At 39.4% G+C, this 14,337-nt stretch overlaps 1 protein-coding gene across 1 annotated transcript in view; it reads left to right on the forward strand.

Annotated features, from left to right (window-relative positions):
* The window catches only part of CFH (complement factor H), a 44,948-nt gene that overhangs the window by 12,843 nt on the left and 17,768 nt on the right, over positions 1 to 14,337 (forward strand). Inside the window, exons 6-14 of the mRNA XM_033151085.1 lie at positions 2,016 to 2,186; positions 4,835 to 5,008; positions 5,745 to 5,945; positions 7,711 to 7,890; positions 8,407 to 8,583; positions 9,836 to 10,012; positions 11,229 to 11,402; positions 12,403 to 12,591; positions 13,954 to 14,133. Of these exons, the coding sequence (XP_033006976.1) occupies positions 2,016 to 2,186; positions 4,835 to 5,008; positions 5,745 to 5,945; positions 7,711 to 7,890; positions 8,407 to 8,583; positions 9,836 to 10,012; positions 11,229 to 11,402; positions 12,403 to 12,591; positions 13,954 to 14,133 (1,623 nt within the window). The remainder of the gene's footprint in view (positions 1 to 2,015; positions 2,187 to 4,834; positions 5,009 to 5,744; positions 5,946 to 7,710; positions 7,891 to 8,406; positions 8,584 to 9,835; positions 10,013 to 11,228; positions 11,403 to 12,402; positions 12,592 to 13,953; positions 14,134 to 14,337) is intronic.

Genomic DNA, 14,337 nt, shown 5'->3' on the forward strand with positions numbered 1-14,337 from the left:
AGGTTGGTTCATTTAAAATTAGGTCCATCAATTCCATACCCTCCAACATTTCTCTGATGAAAATAGGGATGTTCCATTGCATAATGTTATTTTTACTATTTGCAGCATACCCCACATATCTTATTGGGTTGCCCCAGACACTCTGGGCAGCTTCCAACATATATAAAAACTTAATAACATTTTAAAAAAACTATACAGGATTACCTAAAGATGGCTCGGGGGTCAGATAACTCCATACCCTCCAACATTTCTCTTATGAAAATAGGGACATCCTAAGGAAAAGTGGGACATTCCAGGATCAGCTCAGAAACCAGGACAGCTTCTCTAAATCAGGGACACCCCTGGAAAATAGGAACATTCCTGGAAAATAGGGACACTTGGAGGGTCTGCAGTTCCCCTTAGCTTTGCCTAACTAAATCAATGATTTAATGAGTCTTTGAATTTATTGATGGTGTGTTAACATGTGTCCCTTATCACATGTGATGTTCACGTGTACATGTGCCATCAATGGAAGCATGTCTTCTTATACTTGAGGGGGGAGGGGCTCAGAAGATGGTTCACCATGGGGACATTTTCTTTTTTACAGTAACAGGGGGAGATCGGCAGTAGAGCAATCTTGATGAGGTCCCGTAAAGACTGATTGAAGATTGAAGAATGGGGGCACTCTTAAATGCTTTATTTCCTTAAAAGGTGGGGGGATGTTACTTGACACAACAGGCAAGCCATCTACAAAAAAGAGGTAGGGTATTTTAAGCGATCAGTAAAGGTAAAGGGACCCCTGACCATTAGGTCCAGTCATGGACGACTCTGGGGTTGCGTCGCCCATCTCGCTTTATTGGCTGAGGGAGCCGGTGTGCAGCTTCCGGGTCATGTGGCCAGCATGACTAAGCTGCTTCTGGCGAACCAGAGCAGCACACAGAAACACCATTTACCTTCCCGCCGGAGCGGTACCTATTTATCTACTTGCACTTGACATGCTTTCGAACTGCTAGGTTGGCAGGAGCAGGGACCAAGCAACGGGAGCTCACCCTGTCGCGGGGATTTGAACCGCCGACCTTCAGATTGGCAAGCCCTAGGCTCTGTGGTTTAACCCACAGCGCCACCCAATTCCTAAGTACTTTGTGCAAATTGAATAGAGTACCTCTGCCATCCAGAGTTTCATGTTCAAACCTGGGTATGGGGCAACTAGCCTTTCCAGATGCCAGCTTGTAGAGATAGTGTTTTTGGAAAGGCCATTTTTGTTCTCACCAGGGCTAATGAATGGCCAAATACTGGATTGTGGCCAAATACTGGATTGTGTAGAGCAATGCATTTTCACGCATCCAGAATCCTTAGGCAATGACGGCAAGCACAATTCCAGCAGGGGAGGAGAAGCAAGGTTGCCACGGCTCACTTCCTTTGTTGTGCTTCTATGACATAGGCATTGCTTTTAGAGCAAACGAGTCAAGATGCTCAAGGGAAATGTTCAGGATGCTAGGGAGGCAGTAACTCTTGTTGCAGCGGCCGGTAGGGGAGCATTGCTCTCCTGGCATCACTGCCAGTTAGAGAAAGGGGAAGGTCAAGGCAGTGAGGAGTTCAGCACAGTGCAGTGGCAGTGGCAGGAGTGCTGGATTGACTCTGCCACTGCACCTGTGTCGCAACTCCCCACTGCCTTGCCCTCCACTCTTGGTAGTTGGCAGCAATGTACGACATTGGGAAGCCCAGGTGAGCAAAGCCAAACCACCCACACCACTCAGCCAGCCACAACATATGGAAGCTGTTGAGAATATTTTATGTCACTGGACTTGAATCTACCAGTAGTTCCTTCCTGAATGAGAATTATGACTTCAGTTCTGCATTTATCCTGCTCTCGTGCACGATTACGTGACTCCTTCTGAGTTCTGGCACCTTAGAAATGGGAATACAGTGAATTGTTCATTGAAGAAACTTTTTAGAAACATTGCATTACATTTCTTTTTGTTACAAGTTAACCCCTCGTTTCCTAATACAGAAATTTTGTTTGTATTTTGCCATAGAAATTACTTGCCATGAAGAAAACATTGATCATGGATATATAATAAACCCAAAGAAACTTTACAAAGAGGGGGAGCGAGTGCACTTCTCATGTAATAATGGGTACAAGCATGCTGAGAGGTCGGATGCTACTTGCACTCGGAATGGGTGGAGTTCAAGACTTGCGTGCATAGGTTTGTATGTTTCTAGTCCCTAAAGCTGTCGTTGTTTCGGTGTAATCATGTGCATGCTTACTTTGAAGTTAGCCCACTCTGTTGCACGGATCTCTCAGGGAATTGTGCACAAGATTGCAATTTTAGCCAAGTGGATTAGATTAGATTAGATTAGATTAGATTAGATGATTTAAATAGATCAGAACGTTATCGTTGGTGGATTGGGATAATGATTTTTATGCCTTTAAATCTATGCCATTTATTTACTCATCACTTACATCTCGCATATAGGAGGGAATGCTCCTTCTGCAGTGGTGTCCGGAAAGGAAACTGTTGTTGTTGTTGTTGTTGTTTTGTTGTTGTTGTTGTTGTTGTTGTTGTTGTCAGATAGATATTTATTATTATAGCCATTGGCCCATCGCGCATGATTTTTCAAACAACATATATATACTTAGCCTTTCTACTTAGAACTTCGAGAGGACTTTAAAGTAACAGACTAAGCAGTAAATTTACAACATAAAACATCACCCCCTATTTATAAAATTATAAAAACATCAATTAAGGTATCACATAATTACATCCTGAGTCATGATTTAAAAGGAATGTCCAATCCGCCCAGAAGTCTGTTTTTCTTCTTTTGGGATAGGACAGTGATCAGAAATCTGGCAACCATAAGTGATCTTGGAGGGTCTTCATCATTCAGTAGGTATCTCAGTTTGGCTTCGTTCGAGTCATCGGCAATTCCCTTTAAATATGGAGCGAGAAACTTACTCCTGGACGATGAGTGAAGAGCACAAGCAAAGATTATGTGATACAACGATTCTGGTGCTCTGCAATTACAGTCACATAAGAGCGATATGTGTCCATTGGAGAATCTATTTCCCAACACGTTGGATGGGAAGGTGTTAAATCTGGCCTTGATAAAGGCATATCTATGAGCTGAGGAAGTTAAGGAATTCAAATAATTTGGGAGTTTTAGGGGGGGGGTAGTAAACCAAGGTTAAGAGGTGAACAGGTACCACTACCCAACACCATTTTCTGCTGCAAGTCCATCTCCTCTAATCTACCCGTTACTGTTCTTTTAGCAGGAACTATATCCTGCTCCAGTAGTTTAAAAGGGGAGATTCCCATTGCCATGATTTTCAGTTGTAATGTTTTTACCCATGGGCTCTGGAATTGTTGTTGTTGTTATTATTATTATTATTAGAATTTATATACTGCCCTATACCTGGAGGTTTCAGGATGGTTCACAAAAAATATATCCATGGCAGCAGAAAGGGAAGAGAGAAGGATCTAGAATGGCAGTGGCATGTTGCAGCACTGTGCTTGTATTATTTTAAAGGGAATAATAATTCAGTGATCCAAGAACAGAATACATGTGCTTTTGTTCCTTTTTAACTGGTGGCTACGGTCATAGGAGCAAAGGAAGCTGCCTTATTCCTATCTAGCTCAGTGTGGCTCTAAAAAGGTTTTTAAGACAGGGGTCTGTCCCAGCCTGATCTTCAGACTGTTGGGTTTAAAATTATACCTGAGCCAGTCTGATGTCAGTACTGTCTGTTTAAGAAATAAAAGATACAAGTGCCGGTGTTTTGTTCTTAATTGGCTGAAGCGTGGGTGTTACTCTGTGTATATAAGACTCTGTTGCAAAGTGTTTAGTGCTCCTAGCTTTGGGAGTTGTGGGGAATGTTGGAGGCTGGGAGTGAGAGTATTTTGATAAAGTGTATTTGTATTTAGTTTAACAGAGTCTCTGGAAGAAGGCCAGAAACTAACAGGGTGTTCTTACTTTGTTTACGTAAATTAAACTCTAGTTTAGAAAAGCTTTTTTTTCTTTACTCCTGGTGCCTGCTTTAGCCAAGTCAGTTTTTTCTGTTGCGTTTGATCTTTAACTCTGCTGGAAGCGTACTTTAATGGGCCACTGTTAACTGGGGTGTAAGTTCTACTTTTGCACCTTTTGTTCAGTACCCAGTTATTTTTCATTCAATACAGACACTGCCTGGGATTTTTGCATGAGCTTTCACCCCGCCCTGATTTAGACGTTGACTGATTTTAAAATACATATTGTTAATCAAGTAAGTTTCCTTTAGCAAGTTCCGCTGATTCTGGTTCTGCAGTCTTTTGCTAAGATGTTTAGATGTGAATTTTCTGTTTTTATTCAACTGTTATTTTATCTTTTGCAAAGTTTAAAATTATTATTTACTTTTTTGTAAATTTACTTATTTGAGTTTTTCAAATTAAATTTTACAACAACATATCAACATACAATATAGAAACAAGATTCCACAGAATCTCCTGGACTCCCCCCCCCCCTTTGTGGGTCCTATTGTTAGTCCTTACCTCCTGCATCTTTTATAATAATCCAAATCTTTTGCATTTCCAATTCACCATTAAACTGCAAGTATTATTCCAACCTGACTAACGATTTTAGCTGTTTACAATGGTTTTTAAGATAGATTATAAATTTTCCCCATTCCTTATTAAGATTTTGGTCTTTAAAATTATTGCTTTTCTTTCTTATTGAAAAATTTAGTATTTTGTGAACCACAGTTTGTTTGTTTTTAACAAATAATGAATACATTCTCATACCGATGTACTGAATTATATCTAGCCAGGGAAAGACTTTCTTGCTTGATCTGTTGCTGACCAAGTGTCCCTCTTGTTTTCCTCCATAGAAATTGTCTGCTCCCCACCACAAGTAGAAAATGGCGACTTCCGGCCTAAGCTGAATCACTATGAATATCAAGACACAATCGAAGCAGGGTGTGAGTCTGGGTATCAGCTTCAGAGCCGCCAATCCACTTCTACGTGTACAGAGACGGGGTGGTCTCCTCCTCCGACATGTGTTCGTAAGTAGCTTTCTCTTTGCAGTTTCATAACATGAACAGCTGACAGTCAATGCATCTGACTTAGTAGTTTATGAATTATATGCCCATCACAATGATAGTTGAGGGGTGTGTGTGCAGGGAGAGCCATGAACCTCTAGCTATTGCTCTATTACTGGAGGTGAGGGGCTGTGCATGGAGACACATGGGGTCCCTTGGATGGAGGCTGGGTTATTCACAGTCAGAGTAAGGGCTCATATTTTTGCCCACTGAAATGTTGTTCCCAAGTACAAAGCTTTATTGCTGTCATTCACAAATATATGGGAGAAAATAGGGATGCAGACACATCTGACTGAATGTCTGCATAGGCTAGAGCTTTTTGCAAATATTTGATTTCAATGCTTGCTAAAATGTTAGAGTTCCCTGCACCATTACCCTGTGTCCTTGTTCTAAGGACCAAAAGCTTATCTTTGGGCTGGAGAAGACAGTGGTCTTCAAGCCTCAGCAAACTGTCTTTTCCCAGCTGTGACTCTTCCTGGCAGCAAATGTGGGTCTGGGGACGACCTGCATCTGTTGCCACAGTAATCCATTTCTGTTTTAAGAAACAGACCAAAGAGGGAAACCCAGATAATATTCAGACACTGATACACTTGAGCAAAATGTGCAGCCTCCTTTAAACCAGCCAGCCCTAGGAAAATAGCAAGTGGAACATCCTGATTTATTTATGTTTGCCTTAACCTATTTCTCATCTTATCCAAAGCAAAGAACTGTGACTATATTCGGATTGAGAATGGACAGTTTTCTGATTCCTATGAACGCTGGAGAGACAACTATTTTCCAAGAAGGGTGGGACAAACAGCTGACTATCATTGCCGTGATGGTTTTCTACCAGGGAATAAAGAAGAATGGCATAGAATTTCATGCACCAAATCCGGCTGGAGTCCAGAACCAAAATGCTTCAGTAAGTTAACGTTTTCCTTGCATTCTCCTCTTTAATGAGAAATGGAAACAACCATGTGTAAACACAAAATATGCCCATTCCAAAAATATGTGGAAGGAATGAAAAGATTTTGAAAGATGGCCAAACGGTCATAAAAGCCGAAGTAATGGAAGTTGCAATTTGTTTAGGGTCACATTATTCATTATATTTTCAGTTCCAAACTGAACATTTTAAATGTATAGTCTGAAAGATTGTAGTTAGAATGTAATCACACGGCATCAAAAAGATAATAAGCTGAGTACCAGGTTGACCCATTGGGTGGTGGTGATTGTGTTCCATAAGTGGGGGGGGGGGGCCTGATGGAAAGGCTTTCTCTGTGATCACCACCCCCTGATATCAGTGGAACATCTTGGCATTTGGGCAGGTGGCTGTGGACGTAGGGGTGGGTTGAATCATCTTAATCTCTCGTTCTTGTAACCTCCACACAAGCACATTGTAAGTCCCTTCTGTCAAATGTCTGTGCAATTTTTAAAGGCAAAATCCTTAAAATACGCCTATTCTTTAAGTATAAAAAATAATAGTTATAAATGGTATTTGAAAGGGTTCCATGGTACACTTTTTCCTTTAACAAAAAATCTAACTGCTCAAGTTCAGTGTAATAAGCACCTGGCGGCCATAGTGCTTTATGATATCACACTCCTTCCTGAGTAATTGTATGGAGAGAGAAATGGCTGCCCTCCGGTACCTATGGAGTCACCTCTCTCTTTCTCTATGCAGTCATACCTCATGTTGTGTCCACTTCAGGTTATGTCTTTTCAAGTTGTGTCCCGATGCAACCTTGAAGTACTGGAACGGTTACTTCCGAGTTTCACTGCTCTCACATACGCAGAAGCGCTAAATCGCACCGCGCCCGTGTGAAGACGCGGCACTTCTGAATGCAAATGCTTCGAGTTGCGGACGTGCCTCCGGGACAGATTATGTCCACAACTCAAGGTTCCACTGTACCAAAAAGTCACACACATCACAATGTCCCCGCCCCCTTCCAGGGGCTTCTAGTTAGTGATGGGAAAGTCTGTTCATTTTAGTTTCTTTGGGTTTCTAATTTTTCCAACCTTACGTTCATTTCTCCACATTTCCACATCAGTTTGTTGGTTTGCCTCTGTGTGTGTGTGTGTGTGTGTGTAGTAACAAATTGTCAGCAAATGTTGGTGAATATTGTACGGAAGTTTGCCTAACATACACATTTTTGCAAAGCCATTTCCCCGTACATTTTTGTATGCTATTTTCAACCATGTATGTATTTTAATCCACACAGTACCCTAGCATATGCACTTTTCTACACATCAGTTGGCCAGAGAACTGCTTTGCAAAATTCGGAGCAGTGAGAATTTCGAAGGATGTCTGTGTTTTGGTTTCTGTATTTTTTTTTGCGAAGGCAAATAACATTCACGTTCAAATACAGATTCACCTTCAAATATTAATAGGATTGATTCATATTTAAGCAGCTAGGAAAGGTTGTTAAAAGTGAAAAAAGTGGTGTGTCTCTGTGACTCCTAAAGATTCTTTCAACACATGAAGGGGTACATACAAGACCTATTTTAGGAATCACATTGTGTGTCTATTTTCTGCATCTATATATTGCAAATGTATATATAGGAAAACTTAAAACCAAGTCTCTTGAGCAATGCATCATCTATCTTGAAAATAAGATTTCAATTGCCAAAATATATGTCCATCAATGAGGTAACCTACCTATTTTTTATTTTTATTTTTATTTTGCTTTTAGAAAAATGTGATGTTCCTAGACAGCTTGCACATGGTAGATTCAATGCCTATTATTGGCATAAGTTCATAGAAGGTGAAGAAATTTCATTTTATTGTGAGGATGGATATGTTCCTGCAAATCAAGCTAAGGCCGTGTGCACCAAAAATGGCTGGTCACCTGCTCCACGTTGTAACATAAGAAGTAAGTGTTATTTATGGGATCTGATTTGCCAATATGGAACCTGAGGACCTCGACCGTGCCGTGTCCTGCTGTGAACAACCAGTACGTTATATTATTTTCTTGGACTTCTCACAGTTAAAGCAAAGCTTAAGGATGTGCATGTATGCAAATCCCATGTTGATTTGCCATGAGTAGCAGAAGAAAAGAGGCCTTTGCAGCACCTACCACTTCTGTACATCTCCTCTTCACTGGGTGAAGCAATCACAAGCACTCTGGGTATTTGCCACACATGTTGTGAATGAAGCTGAACCTGGAAGAACTTGTTTAATATTTGTACCCAAAGGGTGGGACTTCTGTCAGGCTGTGGAATGAACCTTAAAGTCTCCCTAAAGCCTGAGCTACATAACTTAATCAGACCAGATCTCAGTTGAGAAATTCATGAAACGTTGTGGACTTCACAAGAAGCTGATTTTTAGCTAACAAAGCCCACCATAATTTGTGGGTCCATGCATCTAATATCTTCCTTTTCCTCATTAGAAATATGTGTACGCAAGGAACTACCAAACGGCTTTTTCACTGAAAGAAGAAACCGATATAATTTGAATGACAAAACATCATATCGCTGTCATTCTGGCTTCACAACTCCACAAGGACTTGAAACTGGAGATATACAATGCCGTGAAGAAGGGTGGAAGCCTGAACCAAAGTGTATCAGTAAGCAGTTTAAAGACTCATGTATTTTGGATGAAAAATGGGTTGATTTAGACCACACATTGGAAAAGTCATTAACTTAAGCTTCAAAAGCAGTCTGCTCTGATAACCATGTGCAACCTGGCTAAACTCTACACAATATGGACTTCTTCCATCTGTTTCCTCCTCCTTTCAGTGGTAGTAATTTCAAAAGCAAAATATTGAGGCAAATATTTTGAGTGGCAAATCCACTCGAGTAGTCAAAGAACTCAAATGTGAAATTACTGTCCATTTAGCCAAAATATGTAACTTGTCCCTCAAATTAGCCTTCATAACTGAGGTCTGGAAAATAGCCAATGTATCACCAGTTTTTAAAAACAGGATCCAGGGAGAGCCTGGAAGTTACAGTTGCTTAATTTCTATTCTGCTTGCTTAATGCCTGTTCTGGGGGAATTTGTGGAAAGTATTGTGAAAAATAAAATAACCAACCATATAGAAAAAGAAATCTTGCTGAAGTAGAGACAGCCTGACTGCTGTAAGGGCAAATCCTGTCTCATGAACCTAGTAGAGTTCTTTGAGTGTGTTTGGACTTTCAAAAAGCTTTTGAAAAGGTACCTCACCAAAGACTCCTAAATAAGCTTAGCAGTCATGAAATAAGAGGTGAAGTCCCTTTATGAACCAGGAATTGGTTAACCAGCAGGAAGCAAGAAATGGACAGTTCTCTGAATGAAGGGACTCAGTCCCTAAGAATCAGTAATGGGACCTGTTCCTTTTAACTAGCTCATAGACAATCTAGAGTTAGAGGTGAGCAGTGAAATGGCCAAGGAAGCTGATGATACTAAATTGTTCATGGTCATTGTAACAAAAGGAGATGGTGGAGAGTTCCAAAAGGGACTCTCCAAACTGAGTGAATTGGTGGTAGAATGGCAAAGGCAATTCTATTTAAACAACTGTAAAGTGATGCATATTAGGGCAAAAATATATACCGTATTTTCTGGCGTATAAGACGACTGGGCGTATAAGACGACCCCCAACTTTTCCAGTTAAAATATAGAATTTGATATATACTCGACCACAGATTCTCCACCCAGCGTATAAGACGACCCCCAACTTTTGAGAAGATTTTCCTGGATTAAAAAGTAGTCTTGTACGCCAGAATATACAGTATCTTAATTTCACATGTATGTTCATGGAGTCTGAACTAGCAAGATTTTAGAGCATGTAAACTGATACTATAAAACTGATCATAAATAAAATTCATTATTTATTTCCTCAGAGACATGCCAAGTACCAACTCAAAATAATGAAATCTTTAACACAAGTCAATCAGTTTTCTTGTTTGAAGAAATACTTCACTACAAATGTAAAGATGGGTTTGAAACCATTAAAAAGGCCACAAGTGACCATGTAGTATGCACAGAGAATGGATGGAGTCCAAAGCCTGAATGTCTACGTAAGTTATAAAATATCATTGTTTAATTATATAATTATATAACACAGCCTTGATATAATTACCATACTTTTCCATGTATAAGACTAGATTTTTTTACTTTAAAATACGGTTAAATAAATCTGGGGGCGTCTTATACACGGATAGTGCATATGCCCATTTCCTGAATTTGGGGTCCCCAAAAGTAGGGGGCGTCTTATATATGGGGGCATCTTATACACAGAAAAATACGGTGCGGTATATAACACAGCCTTTGTCAATCAAACAAGGTTTGTTTCATTGATGTTTTCTATGAGGTTACATACATAGATCACTAGTTTATAATCTTTCAGAAGCAAGGCCTCCAGTTATCCTAGAGATACACTTTAGGATTATCTAGTATGTCATAACCAGCAATACTCTGGTTTCTCTTCAGATATTACTATAACCAGCAATATCCTTTATTTTCTTCAATAATTTTCTCCCAGTGATTCCTAATGATTTTACATAACTAAAGTACCTCAAGTTGGCATGCACCAGTTATTTAACACTTCCATTAATAATGAACAGTAAGAATATATATATTCCTCTCAGATGTAATAAAGTAAGATATGAAGCTGGATTTTTAGCAACCTGATTTTGTAGATGAAATTGCTACCTATAGGAGTTAGGCAACTTGCTCTGTGTTTAACAATATGTTTGGCTTGCTCAGAGTTCATAGAAAACATTTGAGAATAAAATACCCCAACTGAAGCACCTTTTTGCAGTGGTTCCGCCATCCAGGCAGACTGATAAGAATCTTTCACCTGGAATGTAAAGGAATTCTATGAAGAAGAGAAAACAACAGGAAAGCAAAAAAGTTAATGGAATATACCCAAGCCCAGGTTGTTCAAAGAATTTACACCATCTTCCAGATTAAGAGTAGCACCAGCAACTCATCTGAGTGTGCCAGATGTTGTTGTGAGAAAATAGAATTTGACTTCTTCTAGAGAGATTTTAAGGTACGGAAATTTTGAAGGTATGAGGAAGATGGACTCGCCCAATAGCTGAGAGACAACATGACATGCTGTCTTTTTAAAGATTGATCAGTCTCCAATCCTAGGGGGTCAGAGGTTATGCAAGCCTGCAATGAGTTTGATGAACATTTGCAAACATTTTGCTCAGCTGGTTAATTTCAGACATGTTTGTTTTGAAATGCACATAATTATATTCAATCTGCGTTGCTCAACATTTCCTCTAGCAATACATTGCGAAGGTTTCCTTCTGGAGAATGGGCTACTTGACCCTAGAAACAACCAATATCAGCACAGAGATGTGGTGAAATTTTCCTGCCGCAGAGGCTTCACAAGAGTTGGGCCTGACTCTGCCCAGTGTTATCATTTTGGATGGTCTCCACAGCCCCCAACGTGTAAAGGTATGCATTTTTTTCCATAGCTTTTACAAAAAGTAAATATCAGTGTGCTTGTTACTCTTAAAAATTTCCTGGCATCCTTTTTAAATAATGTATCTCCCAAGCCTTACTGGGGAAGATTTCACTGGCTAGTGCATTTATTATTATTATTATTATTATTATTATTATTATTATTATTATTATTATTATTATTTTGGTTTTGTGTTGTGTAGTCAATAGAATATGGAAAGGGGGTAATTCTGATGGTGCTGTGGTCTCAACCACTAAGCCTCTTGGGCTTGCCAATTGGAAGGTCGGGGGTTCGATTCCGCACGATGGGGTGAGCAAATTAGCTGCTGGAGTTTGGATTACATATAGATAAAGGCAGCTCCATGGATAGGAATGGAGGAAGAATCTGTTTTAAACAGATTTATGCAGGGAATTTGCTGGTTCCAACCTGATTGAGATTTGCTCACATTGCACTGCCTATTGCAACGACCAGCCAGTTATGTCCATGCTATATCTGCATTGCTGAGTTTTGAAAGAAAAAGAAAATGCCTGAAATGAAATGAAACACAAAGTTATATGGGAAAATAGGGCATGTTACACACGCAATATACCCCATTATGTAGCCTCATTTGATACAGGTAAATTTCATCGTATGCAGGGGTTACATTCCTTGCTACCATGTGTATAAGCAAAATTATGTAAAGCAGAAGAAGTAACTCCCAGAATGGACAAGTGTGAGCAACCCTGCCTGTCTGTAGCCAGGGGGCTCATTCAGCAACATGGCAACCATTTCCCCCTGTTTCTGCTATGCATTTGCTGGTAATGGTGAAACTAGGAGCTACATGAGTAGTGCTGATCATTTGAGTCTTTCCCACATAAATGGCACCATCGATTCCACACAACTGGCTGGAACTCCGCGCATCCATTCATAATTATGAAAATTCTATATGGAAGGATGTGCTGTCCAGACTTACTTTGAGTTAACAGATACAAGATTGAAATGATTCTCTCTTAGTTCCAGATAAAGTCAATACTTGTCAGCCACCCTCCAACATTACAGATGGTACTATTAGCGGTGACCTTCAGGAAGAATATAAACATGGAGAAACGGTGGAATACAAGTGTGATTTTGGATTTGCAATGACTGGATCAAAGTTGATTGAGTGTGTGGGTGGACAGTGGACATCTTTACCACTCTGCAAAGGTAAATTACAGATGCAACTAAGGCATGTTCACGGCAAATGTTATGTGCAGATAAAACCATTTTTGTTAACTCGGCAATGTCCACCACATTCATATACTCTGCTAAGATTTCTTTTCTATTTACATGCTGGAATTTTCTGTCTCAGAAGTTTCCCAAGTGGCAGAAGAAGAAAAAGGTCTGCAGAAGGGGAAGTGAAGTGTAACATTTGATGTATCCATACGAAGCAGAATCAGACCATCTTAAGTGTCTTCTTTTTTTAATAATTAATATTTATTGATTTTTTAACCAAAAACATACATAAAGAAAAAACATAACTACAATAACAACAAACACAACAACACAACAAAAACAACAACTTATTACATTTCTAAAAGAATAATGATACTTCCTCACATCTTAGTGGGACTTCCTCCTGTCTCCTCCTCCTGCGTCCCTTGTAGATACCTTTTTTGTAACTTCCAAAATCTCCTATAATTCTATTCTATTTTCTAACAACAAAAATTCATTAATATCTCATACCTCTTAACTTATATTATATCATTGTCTAATTAATTAAACTTATACCTTATCTTAATCCTTATCATCTTCTAACTTACTCCTCTATCTTCTACTCTACAACTTCTACTCTTATCCTCAGATTTCTACTCTTATCCTCTAACTTTCAATCATACAATGATCTTTTAAGTACAATTTAAAATTCTTCCACTCTTTCTTCACCGCGTCGTCCCTCTGGTCCCGGAGTTTCCTGGTCATTTCTGCAAGCTGCATATAGTCCATCATTTTCATCTGCCATTCTTCTATTGTTGGTAGTTCTTCTGTCTTCCAGTTCTTAGCTATCAAAACTCTAGCTGCTGTTGTGGCATACAAAAACAAATTTCTATCACTTTTAGAAATATCCTGGCCTAGGATGCCCAGTAAAAAGTCCTCTGGTTTCTTCTTAAATGTGTTTTCAACACTTTTTTAAGTGTCTTCATTCTTTGTTTTATCATTGAAATGCTATGTTTAAACTAAAGCTCCCAAATGTCCATTTCTAATTCCGGTCTTAAGTTTCCAATGCTTGGGGGGACTGGAAATAAGATCAAAACTGAACAGAGAAAAATGACAGCAAATCAATGCTCAGTTATTAAGAAAGAAGTTAAAATCATACAAGCCATAATAGTATCAAAGTCTGCCTCTTCATTCTACTTCTGCAATATATACTGATAAGCTGAAAAATGAAGAGCTGCCCTTTGCATTTCTTTTATCTGGCATGTAGGAAAGGCTGAAGAGAATGAGCAGCCAAAACAACTGGGGACTGAGATTACAGTTTTAAGAAAATAAAGAACTCATGTTTTCCACATCATTTCCTTCTGTTTTCAACAGAGGAACCCAGAACTTGTGAAGCACCTCCAAACATTAGAAATGGACGCTCTGTCAGTGTTGACTCAGATACATATCAGCATGGCGAAACTGTGTCGTATGAATGTAATGAAGGTTTTTTCATTGTTGGAACTAAGGAAGCTGTGTGTCTGCATGGACAGTGGGAGTTACCATTATGTGTTGGTAAGCTATTACTGTTGTTTATTGAATTTATATACCGCCCTACACCCAGGAGTCTCAGGGCGGTTCACAGAATAAAATCAAGATATAAAACCACAAAATACATGATAAAAATAGAAACAACTACCCAAGAGGCCCCCCCCCCCCAAAAAACATTTTAAAGGGCATAGGATGTAAATCAGATCAACCAAAGGCCTCATTAAAAAG

The sequence above is a fragment of the Lacerta agilis genome, chromosome 6 (assembly GCF_009819535.1).
Source record: "Lacerta agilis isolate rLacAgi1 chromosome 6, rLacAgi1.pri, whole genome shotgun sequence".
NCBI lineage: Eukaryota > Metazoa > Chordata > Lepidosauria > Squamata > Lacertidae > Lacerta > Lacerta agilis.